This window comes from Aplidium turbinatum, chromosome 18, assembly GCF_918807975.1.
Source record: "Aplidium turbinatum chromosome 18, kaAplTurb1.1, whole genome shotgun sequence".
Lineage (NCBI taxonomy): Eukaryota > Metazoa > Chordata > Ascidiacea > Aplousobranchia > Polyclinidae > Aplidium > Aplidium turbinatum.
In genome coordinates, this window is record NC_137489.1 from 7,923,947 (window position 1) to 7,949,707 (window position 25,761).

At 37.7% G+C, this 25,761-nt stretch overlaps 1 protein-coding gene across 1 annotated transcript; it reads right to left on the minus strand.

The window, feature by feature from the left end:
- Positions 1-2,500: 2,500 nt before the first annotated feature.
- LOC145787477 (coiled-coil domain-containing protein 39-like) lies at positions 2,501-25,448 on the minus strand. The gene is made up of 22 exons (XM_082599225.1): positions 25,293-25,448; positions 23,026-23,145; positions 22,422-22,568; positions 21,602-21,738; positions 21,209-21,323; positions 20,629-20,757; positions 20,236-20,287; positions 19,023-19,162; positions 18,415-18,518; positions 17,865-18,051; positions 17,368-17,508; positions 15,704-15,868; positions 15,287-15,417; positions 14,803-14,927; positions 14,132-14,270; positions 13,309-13,384; positions 11,721-11,867; positions 10,947-11,066; positions 5,441-5,581; positions 4,026-4,163; positions 3,314-3,462; positions 2,501-3,026 (listed from the first exon to the last, which is right to left on the minus strand). The coding sequence occupies exons 1-22, from the start codon at positions 25,380-25,382 to the stop codon at positions 2,894-2,896; spliced, it is 2,826 nt and encodes a 941-aa protein (XP_082455351.1). The 5' UTR covers positions 25,383-25,448; the 3' UTR covers positions 2,501-2,893.
- Between the last annotated feature and the right edge of the window lie 313 nt (positions 25,449-25,761).

Sequence of the window (25,761 nt, forward strand, 5' to 3'; positions counted from 1 at the left end):
ATGCAAATTTACAAATATTGAGTCTTTGGAGTATCTTTAAATTGAAAAGATTGAGCTACTTTTGGTCAGGCCTTTTATTGAAGTTGGGCTGGAGATTTTCATAAATTATAATCTGGTGACATGAATATTCGGCAATTATTGTTATCCAGTTATTGGTGAAGTCTCAGTTCAAGTTTTTTTGAATCCAGTTAGGCTTAATATACCGTATATTTTTTTGAGATACACAAGGATGTTTTAATTTGATGGTTTATTTAATTGGGACACAGACTATGAACGTAGATTAAAGTAAGTTCAGCCTTGTTTTGCTGTTGTACGTGTTTTTTTTGGCTATGGCTATATTTACACTATATAGTGTAAGAATAGCCTCAGTATTGTTGCCAGATAAGGAATTCTGCCTTAATTTGAGCAAAGTTTAAAGCTGTTGAAAACAAAAACTTGTATTTGGAATTTTTTTTAGTCCTGGGCAAAGATCAAAACCCTAAACATATTCCTAACTCTAGCCCTTTCCTTAATCCTTCCTAACTTTAATCCTAACTCTGGCAACTCCTCATTGTGTAAAAACAGCCACTTCCTTTTTTTTGCTTGTGTTTCGTACATAGGCAAGTTGGTGACTCTCAGAGATTGTGAGTAATTTTGCATTTTTGAAAATCTAATATACGCAAAGACAAAATTTGGGCAAATTATGTTCGCCCCCCCAAAGTGTTTTACTCTCCTACCGCTACTCTACTTTACAAAGAATTAATTTCAGCCGAAAACTCCAACAATTTTAACATACCGACGAAGATCATGATTGAGAGCAAGGATTTTGTTGGTTTTGGAGAAATCCCTAATTAGGCTATGCGTAATGGCACAGTTGGGGAAATTCGTGGATACGACAAATCTTTGAGAATATATTTAAATGATATTCCTCTTAATTTTCTACTTTGAACGGCATGTGTCATCCTCATTTTAACAGCAATTTGTCGGTGAAGGGGGCCCGAAAATGAATGGGTACCGGGCCCGAGAAATCCTGTCAACGGCCCTGGGCAGGACACTTAAAGGCATGCTTGAAGGTAGACACGAAGATTGGCTTCCTTGCCTTCCCGTCCACTTAATCTAAATCTTCAACCACCGGGTGTAAGCTTGGATACGACAAACAAAAACAACAACCTCTAGATTGGGCATGATTTTACTTCAAACGATTCATTGGATAAAGTTGTTGCAATATAGTGGAAAGTGATAAGCTGTCATGCCATAGATCGGCGACGAAGAAAAGCAAAAAATAATGCGTGGTAGGCCTACTGGTAATGTAGGATTATTGGACAGCTCTTCTTTGTTGTAGCCTACTTTGATGGTGGTAATCGCAGCAAACTCACTACCGTACAGTAATAATTCAAATCTACACTGTCCGGTATTCATCCGCTCTTCTGAGATCTATTTTCAGGTGACCAACAGTTCTAGAAACACGGATTGTCAAAGACAGGTTTTCGAAGTAGTTTCTAAGTTATAAGCTTGATGTGCATGGTTTGGTTCATAGGTGTACGAGCCGGGGGTGCAATCGTCTGTCGAGAATTTGGGCAAGATCTCATACCTATCTACCTGTTAATTTTATAATCGCCTTAAATAAGGCATATTATTTGAAGTTATTTTTTCCACACTTTTTCTTTAAATAACAAGGCCTCTCTGTGTTTTGCTACATCAGTATGATAGTTCAGCGAAATGAACGGATTGTAGCCTACTCATGAAAGTATAGACGAAATTCTCTTGAGTTTATATCAACTGCATTTTGTAAGGTAAGGTGAGCTGTTCAATGTTAATCCTTTATGCATAAATTGAGAAAGGTTATGTTAAATATTTCTTGACCATTTGCTAATTGTAAATTTTGTATTCTATTTGAATAAGGATGCACTAGTTGAATTATTTTCTGTATGACTGTTACGACTTTATCATTTGGATTATTGTTTGTACGGATTTATCACTTCAAGCCCTGCTTTGGTGAGTCGACTGAACTGTCCCTTACACCAGCTCTACTTAGGATTGAAGGATATCTGCACACTAAATTTGTTAAACAAACTTGCGACCTGTGATCTTGCAACCTTTCTGCCACAATAAACTAACAGTACTCAAGACCGTGTTTAAATTCAATCTACTTGGCTTGTGTCTCTGTCTTAATTGTTGGAGGTCTCAAAACCGTATAACTAAGCGACGCATACAATAATCCGATCCACTGTTTGGCGCCAGTAAGAAAGATATTCTCTATGGTAGAATTTGCGTCAAAATTCTACACCACCCTCCTTAGTCTTCAAAAAAAGAATTTTTGGAAGATACAAATAATGCCAACCAACAAAGCTTAAAATAATACTAACCAACAAAAGTTGATTATATTTGGGCAAGAATTCTTTCGCACCCCCAAAAAATATGCTTCCCGTACACCTATGGTTTGGTCACAGTCTGTGGGTTTGGTTTAAACAATAATAAAAAAGCGACTCTATGTCGAGCATTGAGACTTTGATTTGTGACATCATTTGAGGATGACAATTTTATTCATGCAACAAAAATGACAAATAACGAATACACTGCTATGTTATATGAACTGTAATTAAAAATATTGCAGAAAAATAGTTAAGTTATAGCCTACTCTTTTAACAAATAAAACAATGAAAAAAACTATACGCTAAAACGTTAGATAAGCAAATAATATAAAGTAGCCTATGGGAATTTAAAATAACACATTGCCAACAAAAGTTGAACAAATCCCTTTACATTTTGTAAAATCTAAAAACAGATAAAATTCATAACAAATATACCAATGTCATGGCAACTTCCAAGTATGACTGATCAATATAATGCGCACAAGAATTAGGCTACACGTATATAAGAATGCAGGCAAATATTAACTAGGATTTGGCTGAAATTATTTTTGAGACGAATGCGATCGAGCTGACCGGGCACTTCCCTTGGAACTGGCACTGGAAGGTCGAAGTTCCGGCTGAGATGTAACCTGAAGTCCGAGGCCAAGATCAACGGCTTTGACGCTGGCGGAAGATCTGCGCATGATGTTTTAGTGTAGAAGAAATTCTTGTAGAACTGGTCTAATATATGCTGAGTCAAAAGAATACGCCTTCAAACACAACCAGGGACGGATCCAGCATGTAGACTCAGGGGGAAGGGGGCGATCTTAACAGAATACAACATTGTGTAGGTCTACATTAATCCGATCTTAGAAATAAACCGTAAATAAAGGTCACTTTTATGTGTTTTAAAGAGGGAGATCGCCTCCCCCTGAATACAACACTCATTTCCCACGTGGGAATAGAGCCACAGTCAGGCTAACCTGGCAGAAGACACAGAACTACATGGCGAACTTCTGGCACTTGATCGTATGGAATGCTTTGAATTGGTTCGTGGAATAGCGCCGACCTCCGGAACAGGAAGACCAGCTTCTTGAAAGAGTTCCTCTACGACACCAACCAAATCCGGAATCTGCAGTGCAAGGAGGCTACGTCACGAAAATATGGCAGCAACGTAACCAAGAGGTTGACGTAGAGTGCATTGTGACGCATAAATAAAAAAAGGTCGTTGTCTGCATTTTGATGGCAATGCTGGTTTTTAATAGCCCACTGCGTGGTCTAATTTGAGAGTCTAGTTTCAAAAGTTGCTTTTATTGAGGACACGCCGTCATTGCTTTGTAGTTTAGGCCTACTGCGAATCCTTTTGTATTTCGCCTGGATTGTGCACTAATAGGTGCACAATCCAGATTGTGCCTACTGTCCACTGCAATAATAATTTGTCAGCAGCATGTGGCAAAGAAGACACAGCGATGTTCGAAAGTACGTTGGTTCGACATCAGGGGCTTGTGTTTGCAAGACACTTAATCGTGTGCTTGAATATGAACACAATGGTTGACTATCTCTCCTTCATACCTGGTTCACTAATCATCAGGCATAGCCTAACTGTGAAAACGCCAAAAACGAAAGCTGCTGCCCGACTACGTTACGAGTGATATGTTTCTCTTGTATTTCAATTATCTATGCCTGACCACTAACTTCCTGTGCTACTTCTCCAATAGCTGTAGAGATGGCTTTGATTTTGCTTCTCAACTCTCTCAGATCCATATCCCTTTCTTCCAGAAGCGGTTCTTTACTTTCAAGCGTAAACCTGGCTTCTCTGGTAGTCCGGGATATCTGAATGAATGTTGTTATCATCAACAGGCAAATACCGTACAAAATATCTATAATAAAATGATGCATGTCTAACGGAGCCTACCGTGGCCAAGCGTACACTAAAGGGCATGATTTGTCATGCTCTGTGATTTAGAATTCAAGTTTTACCTAAGTCAGATCAGTGGTGATATACACTATACAGTAACAGGTTATTATTGTGCCGCTAAAAGATTTATGCTAAGCAGGTAGACCGGGTCTCCGTGCGGGCCGCGATGAATTTTTGGATTTTCTAATAATTAACAATTAAAATTCACTCTTATACATTTGACAAGATAAAATTCACTCTAAAATTGCTCAAAAAATCTGAAAACGTCCATCAAACTTTATAGTACAGTACACGACTTATGAGCGCGAGCCTACTGTCGCGCGATTTTATTGCCTGCGAGAAACCCGCATTGTTACATCACAACCATATCGTTTATTCACTTGTGCCATTGTCGCAATAGCATTCTTAGTAGCCTTTGCGGCAGTCAGTTCTTCAAAGATTTCGTTTTTTTCGCGTTTTTTGAGAGTTAGTTACAAGACTTTTGCTCTCCAGGTCCAAGTCGTTTTGTTTGCATTTTTTGTCGTTTTTACGGTGTTTTTTTTTCTCTCTCTTTGTTCTTCGTACAGTTTTTGTTTTGGTAATCTTACGTTCTTGGTGCGTAGGCTACTTACTTCTCTTTTATTGTGTTCTTACTGGGTTATTGTGTTTATTGAACGGCGATGAACTGTTTTATCAGCATCAACAACGCACGGGTACAAAAAAAATTGACACGACGAAAAGAGTACAATAAACATGGCTAAGACAGAAACTTCATAGAACTGTACAATTCGGAATGGGCTAAGGAGAGACTTAACTTTCCGCAATGCAAAAAGGTATGCGGCTTTAGGGTTAATTTACAAGTACTCATCAATATAAATAAGTGAAATCAACAATGTGGCCACTATCTACAAGGGGCCAGGGTTGTGGAGCTTCATGCCTGCAAAGAATCTAAAAATTACATGACTGAGTCACGCCCCAAATGGGTGGGTAAAGAAAGCAGCAACGACCTGCCTGGCTGGACAGAGATCATCTTCCCGCCTACAAGTGAAAGTGGATTCAGCCAAATGAAATATACTGCAAAGTAATAATCCCAGCCAGTAAACTAATCCTTCGCATTGATTCAACGTTTTCAGGAGTTGAAACAATATAAAAAAAGGTTGATTTGCCGTCAAAACCGACATCTCTTTCACCGTCTTAACATGATATATTTTACCTGTTTTTGGACACGGTCAAGTTTCTCTTTCTGTTCTGCCAGCACGGTTTGCATCTGAATCAGCTTTGCCGTTCTATCTTCGATGGCGTCTTGAAGAAGGGCTTCCTCTCGCAGAGTCGAGTCCATAACGCCACTAATTGTCTTCAATACAAAAACATTTTATCATGTCTTCCCGATAGCTCAGTTGCTTAAGCACTTGACTTTACGAACAAAGAAACTGCAAGATCAAGCGGCGCTGGTTCGACTCTCGGGGTGTGCGCTTGAGCAACACACTTCAAGGACAGCTTTCCATTCAGCGGCACCTATGGATGGGACAGCCCACAGACAACAACTCTAACTCGGTGACCCACCAGTGTCAGTAGTTTAAAGCCTCTACGAGCAGCCCATGCGAAACTGCCAGGATTAAGCTCGGAAAGAAGCTTTCTCAGAGTATAAAGATTCCTTCAATCAATCATGGCTTTAAAAAATGGATGACATTGTCGACAGCTTGCCTGCAGTGACTACTCCATTTCTCTATATATTGAAGATACCAACAATAGACTAGAAAGAAATAGAGAAATTACTGTAGACAAGTGGTTGACCTGTGATGTTTCGGGATGAAGACCAGGTTTTTTTGAAGCAAAATGGAGTGCAAAAATGAGATAATTCCATCAGTTTAGTGGACACCAAGTCAATACTTATATTCGAAAAAATTGTTATCCGCGATTCGTTGCCTACTTTTAGAGCAAAGACACTAGCGTTGTACGTGGCGAGTAAAAAACAGAATGTTAGCTTCAAACTACGCTTGGAGCAGCTGTGTGGCCAATAAATTACGAAACAGAAATTGGCCCCGCTGTAGCCTATGCCTAACCAGTAGGGTGTTTCATTTTTTCCACACTTTTGAAATTAAAAACGTTCGGGTTTGCGTATGATGGGATTTTGGACACTGATTTGAAAAATGTAATTTTTATTCCATTATAACGTCATTTAGATGTGGCACCGCGCGGTCGAAAGTCGTGTGGGGACAAAAATAGGGGATTTCCCGTAACTCGGTAACGGAACATGGTAGAGAGACGAAATTGGTGTCAAAATGCGCAGAAGGGCCGCTTTCCTATACCTTCTTAAGAGACTTCATTGCCGTATCTTCCCCACAAAGCGAATTATATCGAAAATACGATATTTCACATGCACAAGTTGTTGCTATAAGTACAATTTTTTCCGTCAGTAGAGCTGTTGCTCCAAATTTACCTTGCATTACTACTACAAAGCTAAAAAAAGGAAAAATAATGAAAGTTGAGAGTGAGACCCATTTGGCTAACTTGGAAAGTTCCGACAAAGACGAAACTGATCCAATTTTTTTTGCTAAAACCGATCACAGGTGGGAGCCAGTACGCAAAACTCACGACTCTGAATGTGAGTAGTGAAAGTTGCATACTCGCAGACAGCCGAATGACAAGCATCCGTCAGCAATCCGATCAACTCTTGTGCTGTGAAGGTGCTGAAATCGCTGCTTCATCATCGACGATATTCCGTCAGCGTGAAAAAGTTCGCATGATGGTATTGCAGAAAATTGAAGTGCAGAATGTTTTCCTTTGCCATTTTATCGATGAAAAGCGTGTCAAGGCGGAAGCATTGGTCGCAGTTAAGTCTTTTTCCTCCGGTACATATGTCACAAGTGAAATTTTGTACAATACCATCACACAAGATGATTGCGAAAGTATTTTCCCTAATATTTATGCAGTGATGGCAGACACTACGGCGGTCAATACTGGTAAAAAGGTGGGTGTAAACAAACGTTTAGAATGCAGTACAATCTTCAGAAGTTTAAGAAGTTAATTAAAGAATGCACAAACAAATCGAATGGTTTACTGAACAGAAGGAAGTTACCAAAGGACAAACAACGATTTTAGTCGAGCGATCAAATGTGCATGCAGGTGTTGGCTTGTTCTACATTCATGGATGTGTAACACAATTTGAAGCATCTTTTGATTTATAAACAAGAAACCATATGCAACTCCAGATGGATAACGACAGCCAATGGCTGTCTTTGCTTGTTTGTTGTTCAATTTGAAAAGCTTTCTACAGCAGACAAGTCAAAACTGATCAAGTTAGTGTTCCACGTCGTGTCTGTTTACGTTCCTTCATTTATAATGATTTATTTAAAACTAGAGATGTACCGATATATCGGCATCGGTATCGGTGATATCGGCCATTTTTTGAGTATCGGTATCGGCATCGGTATCGGAAAAATTTGGCCGATACTAAACATGTAAAAGAAGGCGTTTGCTGCGAATTTTCTGCGGAAACAAAAATATAGATTTTTTAAAGTAGTAACTAACGTCACATTGAAGTAGAAAAATAACAACTTGTTCAAATTTTTGATACCTCACAGTCCCATGACATCATGCGCGCACCTTTTGGCATTGTTTGCTTACAGTGATTCTTTCACTCAAACTAAACGTTTTGTTTCGGCAGTTTTGCGTTGTTCGATTCTTAAGTTGTGAAGGAGACTCAATTTCTCCAATATTTATCATTTGTGTTTTTTTTTTACTCTCAGCAGAGGATAAAACCAGGCCAAGACTACCCAGGTGGCGGGAATGTGTAGTTTTGCATCGTTTTTGCGTTGCTGGACGTTTGAGGGACCCGTGTGGCTTGGTTGTTTTTTGGTGGGCTGGTTCTGTCAGTTTGTGATTTGGTTTCCGCCTTTCGTTGTGGTGGACTCACCAGGCTTGAACAATGTTGTGGCGGAGTGGGTGGGCTCGGGGTAGGGCGGTGGGACTGCAAATCCTCACTGAAGTAATCAATAAGTAGTCTTGTTGCGCCTGGGATGGCGGCCTCATTGTGGGGGGGGGGGGTTTCCTTCCCTGCTGTCGGCACGGGGCTGGGCGCTCACTGGTGCGGCGGGCTGTTGCGATTCGCTGGCCATAACGGTGTAGCTTCCACGCTAGCCATTTAGACCATCCAATCAACTATATGTTTCTCGGCAGCCGTTTTGTAGCAAGAATTGACATCGACAAGAATTGAAATGGCTAGTGTGGAAGCTCCACCGTTGTGGTTGGGGGGTCGCGGCAGCTCACTGTGCTGGTGAGTGCTCAGCCTTGTGCCGGGGGGGACGCTCTTTTCTTCGCAATGAGGTTGTCATCTTGGGCGCAACAAGACCATTTTGATTGGTTTGGTGAGGATTCGTGGTCCCATTGCTTTCTTTTTGGGCCTACTTATTCTGCCGTGACATTGTTTGGGCTTGGTGAGTTTGTTGCGGCTAAGGGTGGAAGTTGAATCGCCGACTGGTGGAGCCGGCTTGCTGGGAGCAGCCAAGTTGCACGGGTTTTTTGAGCATTTGGCGGGGTGGGAGCGATGCAGAATTGTGCATTTTTGCTACCTGGGTAGTCTTGGCCTGGCAAAAGCTTTTCAACCAAACAACAAGCGCCCTTAGGTTGCACATTACTTGTCGAATAGTTTTTTGTACGACTACACAAATCACTTGGTTTACATTTTACATCTTATTATCAATTATGATAGCCTATTTGAAGAGTTTGCGCAAACACTTTATTAATTTTTCAGAAACACCAATTATGATGTAATGTTTCTTCCCTTATACCCCAATCATCAATTACGGTGGCTTTTCATTACTAAAACCTACTATTATGACACAACAATGCGGTTGAGATTGGATTCTTGAATCTTTAATAAATTATGCCAATTTAAAGCTTTTTTTAATAGTTTTATGCAAATAAGGTAAAACTTAGCATTTGATATAATTCCTTGCAAATACCAAAATTGCTTCTTTTTGTAACACCAAAGTATCGGCCAAAATATCGGTATCAGTATCGGTATCGGCCTAAAAAAGTGATATCGGGATCGGTATCGGTCAAAATATTGGTATCGGTACATCTCTATTTAAAACCAAAGGCATGTGATGGACCATTCATTACTTTGTTTCGGCGAGATTTGCTTCTAGCATACCGGGACATTGAAGAAGAAGTGATTGATGTAGTTTACAGATATTTCGTGGAGTGTGGTTCTCAGTGGCTGTCTTCAGAAAACGTAACTTTGCTTTTTTTCGGTGTCGCCACCGTTTCCCCTTGAAATTGTGAAAATCCCTACTTCGCTTCCAGCAACTGGCGATATTCGAAATCTGTTGAAGAGCCGAGCAGCGAGATTGAAGAACTTTTTCACGGTTCAAAGTCAATTTGCAACATGCGTCATGTGCGCCCATGTACCTCCATCTTTCTGGAGGTCGATTGATAACAACAATCGTTCCACTGAGCGACGAATCGGAAAGCTCAAAAATGTTGTAGGAGAGCGACTTAGTGATGAAAGCAACCGCCTTGCCGATTTGCGACTTCGTGCATTTTTGTGCAACATAGAATGATAGTGCTTATTATAGTAGCGTTGTTTGCTGTTAAAGAGTTATTTTGTTATTAGAACGATCAATTAATGGCAATAGCATGAGAGAAATGAGAACGTCGAGAAATGTGAGCCGCTTTTGCAAAACCTCGTTCAGACATACAGTAGGCTACTGCAAGATTAACTGTAGACATCATTAGCAAGTTATTGATTTCGTACCAGTATCAATTTATCTCTGCAAATTCTCAGCTTTGCATTACGTATACAATTGTTAAGTTTGTAACAGAACAGTTACCTCGAGACCATTAAAGAAGTATTACGAAAAAGTACTTATTTAGGAGCAAAACAAGTACCCTGCATCATAAGTTGTAAAAAACGGAAAAAATTGTACTTATAGCAACACCTTGTGCATGCAAAATATCGTTTATTCGATATAATTCGTTTTGCGGCGAAGATACGGCAATGAAGTCTCTTAGGAAGGTATTGGAAAGCGGCCCTTGTTTCGTTTTCGGCGGAACTTTCCAAGTTAGCCAAATGGATCTCACTCTCAACTTTCATTAATTTTCCTTTTCTTAGCTTTGTAGTAGTAATGCAAGGTAAATTTGCAGCAACAGCTCTATTGACGGAAAAAATTGTACTTATAGCAACACCTTGTGCATGCAAAATATCGTATTTTCGATATAATTCGCTTTGTGGGGAAGATACGGCAATGAAGTCTCTTAAGAAGGTATAGGAAAGCGGCCCTTCTGCGCATTTTGACACCAATTTCGTCTCTCTACCATGTTCCGTTACCGAGTTACGGGAAATCCCCTATTTTTGTCCCCACACGAATTTCGACCACGCGGTGCCACATCTAAATGACGTCATAATGGAATAAAAATTACATTTTTCAAATCAGTGTCCAAAATCCCATCATACGCAAACCCGAACGTTTTTAATTTCGAAAGTGTGGAAAAAATGAAACACCCTACTAACCAGGCAAAGGACGGTTTTATTTATTTAGGCTACCGGTGCTTTAACTTATTGACTTTATATCTTACTGGTAAACGCAAGATTTGACATTCGGTATTAAACAAGGCCTAACGTAAACTGTGGTCTTTGGGGTAACAACCTTTACTAACCTAATATGAGTAAATGAAAAATTATAAGGCTAAAATGATGCTTCTAAGAAATTAATTGCCTGTAAATCTTCTTGAAGTTCACGAATCTGCCGTCGCTTATATTTGCATTTCTCCATTATGGAACGGAGTTGGTCTTCAAGCTGCGACTTTAAAGCATATTCTTCGCTTGTATCCGTGACCTGGGAACATCAGAGCCACATAAATATCGAAAGATCGTTACAGCATATTTCACCCTAATTGGGTAATCAGAAGGTTCTGATTCAGTAAGGGATTGTTATTCAACAGTTGGAATAAGTACCTTTTGAAGATTCCAACTAGGGTGAAACAGGTTGTAAAAATGTAAAGGGTTTTAGGTGACGAGCAAATGGATTTGACATAATTTGCTCTGCCGTAGGCATTTTTTTTGGCATTGAGCAGTGAGCACCTTTCGTAGTGTTGATAATAGCCTATTCATTGTTCAGTAATCGAGAGACATTGTCTGATCGGTGAGATTTTTTAGTAGTAGTAGTCCAGTTTTAATCCGGTGATGTCCCCGTTACCGAGGGTGGCCGGATTCACCTCCAAGTGCCACCATCGTCTTCACACCATTTAGGTTATTCATAATTCCATAACCGAAAATCCAAGAGGTTTACTGGAGCAGTTACAAGGTCAACATCTAAGTCCAACATATTTGAGCGGAGCCATCTAGACATTTTTTATTTGTAACATTTTCGACCGATTTAGCGAAAACATAAATTTTAAAAAAAGTTTACATATTCGAGAATTGCAACTTATTTCGCATCAAAAAGTTATGCAACCATGCCACAAAGGTTACACATTTTTGTTGATCCTACCTTGCCTAGAGACTGCCTGTATGTTTCGTTTCTGCTGTTCATAAGCCGCAGAGTGTTCTCTAAAGCACGGATCTCCTTTTCCGCTTTTCGGATACGAGCATCGAGTTCATCTCCGTTTCTTTGCAATTCCTCTTTATCCTGGGCAGCCTAAAAACATTCGGTCTTGAAGGGGTTTTATTTACAAATTACAAGACTTGAAGGGGTTTTATTTACAAATTACAAAATTTTATTACAAAATTAATTATTACAAAATTAAAATTTATTTACAAATGCTTCATCCATTCATCAGCATAACACAAGATATCAAACAAGCAACAACTATTTTATAAATAGATCAAACACAGAATTTGGCAAAAAGTCCATGCAGGTATTGGGACCAATGGTCTGGTCAGAGGTTCCAAGTAAGCTAAAAAAAACTTATCATTTCATTGTTTCAAAAAACATATCAAAACGTTAATTTTACAAAGCTACAGTGCATCGTAAGTGATATGCTATGGAAACCAACTTGTTAGTTTCATAATTATGCAATAGGCCTACAACATGTTCAGTCGGAAACTTGATTAATCTCTGCTTGCTTCTTGGAATTTTGTGTTTAGGCCTACGTTATCTTAAATATGTTTTGTTTTTTTTGGTGCGTATGTTGAAGCGCGGAAACGTTTTATTCTATTTTTCTCTTGTAAGCTTATTTTAAATGGCAAAATCGTCATTTCCGTAGGGTGGCAATTGACTAGTAGACCGTATGGTCGTCTCGTTGTCTCCCTGTCGGTATGGGAACTTGTGTAACTTTTGCATTGTGTATATTAATTGCATATTTCAAACATGTACCTATGTTCTTGTTACTAATAAAACATTGATTGATTGATACTAAGGACACAATTACAGGTACATAGCACACAAATGCATTTTGAGGTCGGTCTAATATTGCGTAGGCCTATTTGAAAACATGAAAATGAAGTTGGGAAGATAAACATGCAAACTTGACAGAAATAAACTATAAGTTTCTGGGCAGCCGATTTGTAGCAAGAATTGACAGCGATAGACACGTGTTTCGCCCATGAGGCTGGGCTCATCAGTATCGCACCGTATTCTAGCCACTTGGGTAATCGACCGCCGCTGGGTAATCGACCGTAGCGTGGAAGCTACACTGTTATGGTTAGCGAAACGCCACTGCTGCTCGCTGTACTAGTGAGTGCTCAGCCTTGTGCTGACGGCCGGGAAGAACGCTTCTTCTTCACAGAAATAAACTATGTTACATAATCTAAAATCCAGACAAAAATTGCATTAATAAAGTATAAAAGTAATAAAATAATATATAAAGTATATTAGTATCTAAAGTATATAAAATAAATAATCTAAAATCCAGACAAAAATTGCAGTCTATTTGAAAAGTATTCAAGTCACATTTTTATTGACTTGCAGTTAGCACCGAGAAAGTTTTCACAGGAAAACAGGTGCAATTGGTGCCAAATCCGTTTTCAAAAGCGTACGCTTGATGAACAAATAGGGCAATGCTAATGACACTGCCACAAAATTAAACAACCATTTTTTGACTTTAAATTGTACAAATCTGTTTACTGTGCAAACTCACTTTGATGACGTAGTAAGCTTGTGATTTGTTTTCTTCGCCTTCAGGTGGCGCCATAGCGACAGTTAAGATTTCGTATCTAAAAAAAAAAAACTTCAAATGAATCGCTTTCTATAGTAAAGGAATAAAGATTGGTAGTTAGTTCGGGCAGGTACACTGTCTTTCTCTCTTCCACCCATCTCCATTTTGTACTTTTTTCTTGATTTTGCAATAATGAATGGTTCCATCGCAAAATACGGCATTTTCATGCTCATATTCGCCTTCTCAATCTTCGATTAGATCTTCCAGTAACCCTCGATGTTGAAGAATGTGTCCGATCCATGGATGTTGACTCCTTTTTGTTTCGATCAAATACCTCTTTTTTTCCACCATCTTTTCCATCTTCTCTTTCTGCCAAAGTTGTGTTTATGAAACCTTGCAACACGCATCTATGTCTTATCAAGCTAAGGGAGATATCTAGTTTTGCTAAAAAAGTCTGTGGGAACAACACTAACAATATATTTTGAAACAAGGGATTGGAAGTCTAAGAGAGAATTACTGAAAAATACGAAAAAAAATTGTGCTTGGTGTGCATTGCCATTCCATGCCCTGCACTTCAATTCAACGACAAACAAAAAAATCACCAAATTAAAAAATAATGAAGTCAAAATGCAGATACTAAACTCATGTTCCATAAAGGTTTCATAAACTAGACTGTCTTCATCTTCAGTGCTATTTGATCAGTCTAATTTTCGAAACTTTTAACGTGCATGAGTTTGGTATCTAGCCTGCATTTTGGACAGATTAGATTAACCAGACGTTCCAACCATTTTCTTCTAAAAGTCACCTTTTCCGTAACTTCTCTATTTTTTCCGTTCGCTGATGAAGCTCAGCATTGACAGTGGATCGTTCCTCCACAGCTGCTCTAAGTTGTTTGGACAACATGTCCTTGTGCACAGAGATTTCCTGCTTCCGTTCTTTCATGGCTGGGAATTTAAATAGACAATTGATTTGTTATATTGGATTGTGTTAATACAGCACCACAATTATGCAAAATCTAGAAAAACATACGATAGCCTGTTTAGTAAAACAGAAAACGGTAACACTTTATTTCGTACTTTTAACGTAGTTTACGCCAAAGTTGTGAAGCCAAGTAGTTTATGCCATTTCTTACTTTTCACGTAGTTTATGCCAAAGTTTTCATTCATATATCGTTGTAGCAGAAGCATGCAACACTTTTTCACAATTTTAGCTTGATACGTAGAAAAGCAAAGAAATTATTTGGCAATTACTTTAAATTCGAAGATGCTTTTTTAATCCTTCTACTTACAAAGTAGATATTGTCAAGTAAACTCAAATGTTGCTTCATTAACGAGTATCACACGCACCCATAAGTTGATACTTGAAAAAAAGATTGAAAAGTATGATATGTTTTTTGCCTTTCCCTATGTGCATAAACAGAACATAATTCACTAAAGAACGGAAAAGATAAAAATACCATGATGAGAAAGACCTCACCAGTTGATAGTTGGAGATATCTCTTTTCAAGGGTAAGAACTTCATCTGCTCTCTGATGCAAATTCTCTTGAATCTTGTTGATTTCTAATTTGAGGATATTCTCCTCAACCATGCTGTGTTGTTTCCTGAACAAATTCGAAGAAAACATTTAAGTTAATTTGTTAACTATCTCAAATTGAAAGACGCAGCAGAAAATAACCGTGGAAATCAGTCTGCATATTACCTACCCTAGCTTACTGAACCTGCACCACATAAGTGACAACACATACTTTTTCCAGCAGCAGACATACAGTATGTCTCATGTTTGCCTACGTTTCTGTAAAGAATTGACTGAAAAGTCTCTATGATCCATTTTTCTTATGCTAATTTTGTATGTAATACATTATGTTAAACCCGCTAAGGTTACTTTGTTTTGCTTGTCTATGGTTCAAAAATGCAAACTGTCTACCAAAGCTTTATAATTCAAAAACTCGCAATTATTTACTTCGAAATTCTATTTTTCAGTTCCTTCTCAGAAATTTCGTTGTGCAAGTCCAGCTCTTCAATCTTAGAGGTCAGATCTATCTTGGCGGCGCTCGTGCTGACCATGCCTCTCTTCTGTCGCCTGATGTCATCCTGCAACGTCCCATGTAGAAGCAACAAACTTTCTGAAACCACTTCATAATGTAGATATAAGCGATCTGTTTTAGCCTGATGCTAGTTCTCTGGATGATCCGAGTTCAATCTTTCTGAAACCAATTCTACACAAGCAACACCAACACAAAAGTTATACGCAATTTTGCAGTAAAGCATCGTTTCATCAACATCACAAGAGTGCAATGGCGTGGCTCTTAATGCGTATGATTGTTGATTTAGAAGCGTTTGTCTAAAACAAAATTAAATAAATCAAGGAAACTTTTACCTGTAAACCATTGAGCTGTGTATTCAACACAGTGTGAATGCTAGTCCTCTCATCCAAAATCTTAAGAAGCTCAGCTATTTTTGCCTCCAGTTGTTTCTTTTCTTCAGTGTTGAGGTCGCCTTGCAGTCGAGCCAATCTCCTCTCCAGTTGTTGAATGGCGAAATCCTGTAGCAATAATTGCATTTATAAACGTTGTAAATACAGTGACTCCAGTAGTGTGCATACAAAAGACTTGTAACCTTGTAACCAGAGCTATGGAGTCAGGTCAAGCCAACCCTACTCGGTAATTCTTGAAATATCAACTCGAGAAATGTCACCAACTCCACAGGTTCGCTTGTAGGGTAGAAATTTAAAAAATGTTGATATTTTAACCAGTACCTTGCAAGTTAAAATAGGAGAATGGGGCTCTTTTCAACAGCTTAGCGATAATTTACGACTTTTGTTAGTTGATTGTTTGAATTAGTGCAATGTTTATTTCCAAGCTAAGAGAGGATTGCAGGAAAATAAGAAATTTTGGTTATATACTCATGAAATATGTTAACAACAAAAAAAACTGTGGAAGACACATGACGACGGTGCATCTCATGGAATAGTATACACAGTTTCAATTTTGCTTATGCTAAGATCCTTATTTCAGTGCAATACAAAAGTGTGAGAGCACTTCGTATTTAGAATGTGAGATGATTTGTTTAATATTTTTGTTCTTCTTCAATCGTCTTGCCAGAACCAGGCATCGATGACTTGAGATAAAATATTTAATCCAAGTATTCATTTTATGATATGTGAATAATATTGTTTCTGTCTTGTTATTAATTGTTTCAGATGAGTTTGTCTGTTTACCAGGTGTTTGCTTTCCTACAGTTTTACTAGTTAAAGAGAGATGTTCCAGTGTTTGCTTTCTGTAACGCGACCGAGAGATTGATGTCTGGTTTTGATGTTTATTTTAATATAGATCTGGTTTGATTTATTTGGCGCACAACTTCGTCAGTTCTCTTTCTTGTCAGAGACGAAACGCGTTGAACACCAATTTCAAAAGCACTAATTTTTCCAGTCGTTCTTATCGAGATGTTCCAGGTTTCTGAATTGCATTGAAAAACAGGAAAGTGTAGCAATTTAAAACTCTAAACCGGGCCTTAAAAGAGATTTTTTTATTGCAAAAAATTGGTATCATTTGTCGGAAGATTGTTTTTGCTTGAGCTGTTCTTATGTTGAGTTCTACTTAGTCTCTTCACCATAGTTTGGATTTTTGAACCTATTTAAGCATCGTTCAATTAACTGATAAACTACAAATAGGAGTTTTGTTTTCCTTTTTCTTTGTCGTGATCATTGTATCGGTTCTTTTCGTTTAGTTCCACTCCAAATATCGTGCTCATCGTACAGACAATATCCAGTGTGTTCTAGCCTATAGCATGTCGTTTAATTCAGCCACCAAAAGGTTATGAAACTTTTTAAGCTGCAAGTCTAAAGATTAATGGATGGAACAGCAAAATAAATACGATCGAATTTCAGTATGGAATTGTAGATTTTTCAACACATAAACTATAGAATTTTTTTACCCACGGCGTGCTCTGGATAGTGAAAGTTTTCTTACTGTACCATCCTATAACGGGTTTTACATCAACAACCCACAATTTATTGCTACCACTACACACGTTGCCCCATACCTGGTTGTATATGATTTCCTGTTGCTTAATGGATTGTTCATCAAGCTTCCTTAACCTGGATGCCAGGTTCCTGCTTGCCGCCCTGCTGCCTTGTATCTCAGACGAGGCTATTTTTTCTTGTGCCAGCTCGTCATGTACCTCCTAAAGCAGAGAAGGTTTAGTTTATGTAAGCCACACCTTGATCAGAAAGAAAATCCACTTAGATCTCCTATGCTGGACGTTTTATTCATTGTGGGTCTTATTTTGCATTGCACACTGCAATGGGAACATTTTAAGCTACAATTACTCGATTACCAGTACAGTATTTTAATGTTACTTCGAGACCAATTATTACAAAAGCTTCTGGTTGGCCACCTTGGGCTGCAAAGTGCTTTCTCGGCATCTAGGGTTGGATTTAAGCAAGTATTTGACATTATGATCAACCCAGGACGTTACGTAAAAGTAACGTAAACGTAAGAAAATGTAATCCGAACACACAAGCTAACGAAGTACTTCACCTGCTTCTTTTTAAACTGGACTTCTTTTGCTCGAGCCAGTTCATAGGTGAGGTTTTTAACAACTTCCTCTTCTTCTACAAAGACTTTACTAGCGAAAACTGCCTTTTCTTCCGCACTAATTGTCCCTTTCATTGCCATTTCTTCTTTTTGTCTAAGTTCTTCATGGATAGCTTTGCATTTGTGGAGTCTGCAAAAATATTAATATTCTAAGCAAAAATACCAAGTCAACGAAAATAAGTCCCATTGTACATCAATTCAACGTTACATGAGGCAAACTTTATGACATACTTTTAGAGGGCTCGTTTGACTATACAACTGACTTAATATCTGCCCTAGAAATGGAAGAACATCTAGAGGTTGATAAAAACTCTATTCTTCACTTGTGACTTGCTTTTCTCTATTATTTACTCTAAGCGAGTTTCTCGCGAGTTCAATTTTTTTTTTTTTATTATTTGATTCTTGGCGTTGATTTCGACAGAGTCAAAATTTAAAAAAACTGTGCCAATGCAGGCCCTAAAATTTTCAAAGATTTTCTTTATGAAGAACTTACTTGTCTCGCTTGTCTATAATCTCTTGCTTCAACACGAGGATATTCGCCTTGACTGCATCCATGTCCGACGCTGTCCTTTCGACCGTGTATTTAAGAGTGTCGAGCTGAATCAATGATAGATTGATAATAATCCTTGCCCAAAGAAAGAGTGCTCAATTTTTGACCCTCGGTTGGCATTCGATTATTTTCTCTAAATTTAATTCACTCGTAAAGAGCAGTAGTCAACATATTTGTGATGATGTTCTCTGATTATTTAAATTAAAAAGTGCAGAAAAACTACTCGTTGGCTGTTCCATTACACCAACGTCTCATCGATGAGCTCAATTATGCCAACGAGAAAATTTGCTGAGGATTAAGAAATCCTGCAGCACTTATTCATTTGTCTTGCAACGGTACGTTTTGGTACGGTACGTTTTGGTACGGTACGTTTTGTCTTGCAACGGTAATAAAACAAGATTACCAGTCGCCTGGCAAGTTTTATTTAAAATCCCACGCGACACGCTCACAGCTAACCTTCGCCTACCAAGATTGCTGTTTATTATATAGCTGTTCATAATCCTTTTATCAAGTGAACGATGTTCTGAGTAAGTATCATTTGTGCCACGTACCTCGTCTTGAAGTTGTGATCTTGTGCGTTCTTCTTCCTGGAGATTCATTTGGTACTTAGCCGCAAGCCTCTCCGCTGCAGCAATCCTTCTGTCCATGTCTTTATTGATGTCGGTCTCGCTTGCAAAAAAGGCCTGTTTTTCTGTGGAGGTGTACGCAGTGATACATATAACAATAGCTTTATTTTTCGTCCATCGTATACAATTCAATTGCAGATAGTAATTAAACATAAAAATGCAATAAAAGTACAAAATTACTTGTAAATTACAAATAAAAGTGATCCCCTATTGAATTAACGATTATCGGGTATAGAAAAGTAGGTTTTTTATTGTACTAGGCTGACAGCTCAAATGAAGTACATGTTGGCCAGTTACTACCTCTCGGCAGCCGTTCTTTTAGCAGCTACGCCCAACCAATTTTTTTACATTCTGGATAGACATGAGACATCCAGCAAGATTTCGCGATTCGAACTAAGTTCATAATGCGAGGAATGAAGCACCTTACCCAGTCGACTCTGTTCATCTACGTATGTGGTCAATCAAAGCTGATGTATAGATAAGAAGCATTGTGCTTGCCACTAACAAAAAACCTGTAAACTTGCAATTAGTTGACTGCTTTTGGCTTTCCTCTTGATCAGAGGGGGATGAAAGCAGCCGCTTACACTCGACTCAATTTGATCATTTTTTTTAATAAATGTGATGCCCATTACCATGGCCACCTGGAGATGTGGCCTGATTTGTCACATTTTGATTACAGCTACTGCTGGTGCTTGACTGACATTTTTTGAGATGTTTTTACTTTTTGCGGTTTTCTAATGACATAAAACTTTTTTGTTGCCTTGGGGAAGCAGTAGCAAATGAGATAAAATAAGTTGAAAAACACAAAATCAGACTGTTATTGAAAATTAACAGTCTGACTAAAATCTTCGAAATCAATTTTCTTTGTATTTCAACATGTGAGGATGTTAAAACCTATTGTGTCATCTGGGGAAAAGACTAAGGAAAGCGTAAAAATCTAAATTTTAGAAAAATTTATTTAAACGTTCGCCCAAAGTTAGAAAAACCTGGAAATTTCTGCAAAATGTGACAAATCAGGCCGTATCTTTAGGTGGCCATGCCATTACATATTTTACAATTGTGCCCTAAACTACGCTTTTAACCGTAAACAACGAATATCAACAAAATAAAACTTCATCTAACAGAAAACCAATTTAACCTTTGATCACTTTCTGTCTGCCCCTGATTTCTTCCTTCACTTTTGATAGTTCCTATTACAAAAATAATAACAAAAATATAACATTTGATCAATTTAAAAAAGTAAACCTCAGGATATAATGATATAAAATTAACAATTAGTCCTGTCGCTAAAAGACCGTAGCTGTTGTAGAGCAATTTTAAACAAAACCATCACAGGATTATTATTATTACGTATAGCTGTACGGACAAAGCTACCCTGAGCTGACTTTCTTTCATCTGCGTGAAACTTCAAAAATCAATCTCATACTGAACAAAAATCAAATGTTGCAAAGGAAAACTTTCAGAAGATTCGTGTACGTTAGCTGAAAACTTGTTGTCATACCAACGTAGCTCAAACAACCTGATGACTCACCTCAGCATATTCGGCCATCTCCTTATCTCTTCTCTGCATTTGATCTATCGTCACTTCCCACTGCGCTATCAGGTTCTGTCGTTCTTCATGAGCCTTGCGAAATTCTTCAGCCGTTTTGTCCAGTTCGATCTGGCAAAAACCGGATAAGCGTTGTTACTTGGGGAGTTTATAGAAAAAATGACAATCTTTGAACATGATGTTAGCGTTCTTTAAAGCAGTGGTTTCCAACTTTGTGTCCACGGTCTCCAAAAGTCCTTCAATGCATAAATTCCAAGAAAAAATATTTTGATTCTCCTGATTACTTTTTCTCATATGCCGTCGAAGATTTAGAATAAGTAGACAGAAGGAAAGAAAGCCAATCTTCGTGTCCCCTTTTAGGTATGCCATTAAATACCCAAAAACACAGTCACATGCGCCTAAGCGGTCCAACCGGGGCTCATACAAGCGTCGTACCAGAGCGTACCCAGTTAATTCACAGCATGACTGTTCTTGAATCCTCATCGAATGACGTCATAGAATATTACAACAGCCATAGTTTCAAAACTAGTCATGCAAAATGGTGCTTACTCAGACAAAGTACCTGAGCAGTTAAGGTTGCTGTAGTTTCCTTATCTAACATCTTTCTTTTTTTGAACGCCTCCTGGGTAAAGTGTTCGATAACGAGAGTTAATTCTTTCAGCTTGGAGTTGTCTTGGCTGTGAAGGCAAATTTAATGACAATATGGCTGGCAACATAAAATGAGCGTACAAGTGCAACGTACAAAAATATTGTTGGTACAGCAGCTTTTTGATAAACAAAACTACACTACTAATGATAAAAAGCGCATAAAATATATCACTGCGACAGTATGAAATTTTTGAAACAAAGTTTGTGATATCAGAAAAGAAAAACTTCTTTTTCCTCCTGAACCAATCAGGTGTAAACGAAGCGTTAGGTAGCTCGGTTTGTTTTTTAAGTAGCCCAAGCCACTGACTTGGAATATCTTTCAAATGCGAGCGCATCGTCATCTCTTCGCGCTGACTCCTCCAACCAAGCTTCTAAGGTTTCCTGGTCCCAATTCATTCGTGACCTCAGCTCCTCCAACTGTTGACTTTGAACGTAGATTTTATTCTGCGCACAAACATCCATGTTTAGAAAATGAATTCAATATTATTGAGTCGCTAACCCAGTGGATGGAGTGCACATTTCTGGGCAGATGATTTGGGTTCGATTTCATGTTAGCCTTGTTAAGTCATGCCAAAGACCTTTGTGAAAATACAGTAGCATTAAAGTTTATCCCGGCTAAGCACTCAAAATTGGAAATCATGGAGTTTGCAGTTTGAGCACTTTGACAAGGTTGGCGGTAGTACCATTTTTAGATCTTAGGTTCCACAAATGGGAAAACGTCACACGCAGGTATATATCTCCGTGGCCACACCCAGTGTACCTACTGCACTGAGGAGGCTGAAAGGCCGAAACGGTGTGCACTGTCTGTAGTTATCTCTCTTTATCTATACGATTTTACGTTTCTTGTTGTTCGTATTGCGAGGGTTGGACGCCAACGAACGTCTATTTAGTCTGATTGTATTTCTCCATGCCACCCGGCCCTGAAGGTCGGCCGAAACAAAACCTTCCAGTCGTAGATCTTTTTCAATGCTAATGATATACGGTATAGCTGCGCTGAAACTGCCTTGTTAATCGTTTACGTGAATAGCTATGAAGGAAACAGCTGTAATATAAAAAATCACAATAGGAAAACCTTTACAGCCGTAGAACCGTTGTTGTAGATCACAAATTACTTTCTATATTCAAACCTCAAAGCCATTTCGTATCTCTCTTAGCAGGGTTAAATCCTTTTCATGTCTTAAGATTTCTTGCTGTAACCTCCCTTCTTCTCGTTGCGCAATTGAACACATGTGAACTTCTGTTTCCACTTCATTTGTGACTGCATCCATCAACGCCTGCAATGAAGTACAGTACAGTCACTCAGCTGAATAATTTAGTGTCTTATCTCCTCCTAAAGATTCAAGGTTCAGGGAAACTGGTGAAAAGGTCAAAAATATTGTCATCGTGTCCATCTTTATACATGATAAGAAGACTAAATGCTTACATGTGGCATGGCAAGAGTTACACACCACTCCAGCATCTTAAACGACAAGTGACAGAAACCTAGTAACAACAAGTCACCTATTTGTTATAAAAAAATATATATAGCAAACTGCTATAATATGGAATTGATTAAGAATGAAAATGTCATTTCAAAGCTCTGATGTGCTAATCTTGTAGAACTGTATGCACAGTAAAGCATCCCAAAAAAGGTATTACGAGTTATTAACAGACCAATAGTACCAAAAAATAGTCACTTTTGATAAAAATATTTTTTTTTTCTAAATGAAAAATACATGTTGTATTTCTCACCAAATTACGAGCAAGTTCTTGTTTGACATTTTTCCAATGTTGGGACATGTTGTGTATACGATCAGCATTTTCTGCAGCTTCGGCAATGTGATCATCACTTTGTTTTTGCAGCTGGGTTACCTGAAATGGCATAAAAACTTTCTAAAAAGTGTTACAAAATGTATAGAAAAGAGAAAAACACAGTCTAATAGACTCTAGTATGAGGAACACAAATCATCATCCTGATTACATGCTTTTAAGATAGTGTTGAAAATGTTAATGCAAAAAGTAGACGAAAAAGCATACTCTTGGCTTGATGCAAGATACAAAAAATATTTGCAGACGATCAAGCAGTGATGGTATCCTTAAAAGATGGCCTATTAACAATTATTGAATGAACCAACTCAGCGGTGGTGAATAATGGTAGCCTATATGAATTTACATCAAAAATATAAACACTATGAAAGTAGCATAAGAAAGTCAGTGATTGACATAATCATAAACGAAAAACATCTGAAATGATTGAAACAATTTAAATATGTTAGTAGCACCATAACACAATAATAATAGCGTTTATATAGTGCCACACCAATAGTAAACATAAAAAGCCATACTTCAAGATGCTGCTCATGACAACAGCAAACTTAACCTATTTCACAAATTAGTTCAATTATATCTTGTTCTCCCTTTATTTGAGTGGGAAAATTATTATTAGACAGATTCTTGGAATGGAAAACACTCAGATTAAATGAAAGCAAAAAGTTGTTACCACAAAAGTCGTATGACAAGATGAGAGAACTTCTTACTAAAAGCCTGTTCATATAACAGTTTTAATCATACCAGTCACCTGCTAATGCTGTTTAATGTTTTATGCCTGTTTATCATAGTTTATGAATGATTGTTGGATATCACTAATAGAGATGCAAATATTCAATTCAATTCTTTTTTTCTTTTTTTTATTTGCTGGAGCGAACATGTAGAAAATTTCAAAAGCAGACACACAAATTTGGCACCAACAAAAGAGACAGCAAAACCAACAGGTTTAAAATATGCATAAAATAAAACAGTGCTTGGAAATCACTATCTTTAATTTGCACAGCAACCAAACCTAGAAAAGAGATAAAAAAAACTTTTTGTGAAAACAAACAACAAGGGCGATTTAAACTTTACCACACACAAACGAAATTCAAAACGTGACAAGTTTCCTGAACTTTAAAAAGATGTTTTAAAAAAATTAAATGTAGTGTCACAAAAGACTCAGCAAGGTGAAAATTACAGGAAGCCGGCTCAGTGTGACCACACAATTTAGAAAAAATAAGTAAACATAAACAGATATAATTAAATACAGACATACCGTCGTACTATATACTTCTTTAGATAAATTTTGATCAATGAATTTCAGTTCAAATTTCCAAAGGATTTTAAAAAAATCAATAAATTTTTTTTAAAAACGTCTGGTAGCACTGCTTCTTAAACATGCAGTTAGGCTGATGCAGTGATGCACAGATTCACAAATTCGGAAAAATAAGATAAAAATAAACAAAACAAAAAAAAGTTCCAACATTCAAAAAATTACAATCCTGTCTTCATCCTTTTTCTTCTAAATTTTGGGTTCAAATAAATAAGTTTCTTGACTTGAGTAGAGCATCAAGCCTGGGCTACAATTGAAAATCCTTTGAGTCTTGATGGATGTGCAAAATGGAGGTTGGGCCAACTACCGTGGTTAAGAATTTTAGGTGGGAAAAAATGCTGTCTTGCAAATTTTGTTTCCTTTGATTTCTTTACCAATTCGCATGGCTGGGGAGATCTAACATATCTACAGTAGCCTATAAAGAAAAAAAGGCTGTCGATTTCACTAATGTTATAGCTTGCCTAATGCTTATGGCTATATCCATTCTTTAAATTGCGTTTTCGTTTTGAGTTTTTTACTGATTTCCTTCATCATGGTATTAAAATGACCACAGACAAATTTTCTTCAAAATGGGATGTCTCCAGACTTAAGTTGTATGTTGAGTTCACATTTTACATTTAGAACTGGAGAACAAACAACTCGCTGCTGATTCTAAAATTTCTAAATACATCTGCAAAAGTTTTAAAAGAGCATACAATATGACAGATAGCATTTCTTTAGATTGCCAAATTTAATTATTTAGCATATGAAAGCATAGTTTGAAATTGCACTTTACATCCACTTGCAACATTGCTGGTATGACAAAACAAGAAGTTAACTGCTGTTAATGTTAATGAAGATTGTTAATGTTCCATGTTCATGATGCAAATAAAATTACCTCATCTTCCAATAGCTTGTTGGCAGCATCAGCAACAGGCATTACAATGCCTTCGTCCCAGTCAAAATCTGACAGAAGTGCACTTGCCATAACTTTATTTTTCAGTTCACACAAGTAATGTAAAATTTAATCATTGAACAATGCAACATTTGATCACAGATTCAACCTGTTTACAATAGAAGTTAATTGCTTTGAAAAACTGAAATATGTGTTGATACAACAATCCTTGTAAACAAATTAAAAAACATTATAACATACAAATGGACAGCACATTTAATAAATAAAAGACTGGTCTTATTGTACGGCTTATACAAACTCAACAAAATTTGGGCATTTAGACAACAGTCGAGTGCTTTGCTACAATATGTAGTATTAAGGATTGATGGTGTAGGCCTAATTGATGTCAGAACGGTGAGAAATTAACTTAAACAAATCAAGAATTTTCCAAGTCCAAAGCCTTGCCAATAGA

What these genes read in the sequence shown, in the direction of transcription:
- LOC145787477 (XM_082599225.1), bottom strand. Translation starts at nt 25,382, where the DNA reads ATGGCAAGTGCACTTCTGTCAGATTTTGACTGGGACGAAGGCATTGTA. An exon ending in CAGCAACCTTAACTGCTCAG is followed by an intron (nt 20,758 to 21,208) that starts GTACTTTGTCTG and finishes GGTTTTTGCCAG; the next exon opens with ATCGAACTGGACAAAACGGC. An exon ending in TTGACCGTGTCCAAAAACAG is followed by an intron (nt 4,164 to 5,440) that starts GTAAAATATATC and finishes ACATTCATTCAG; the next exon opens with ATATCCCGGACTACCAGAGA.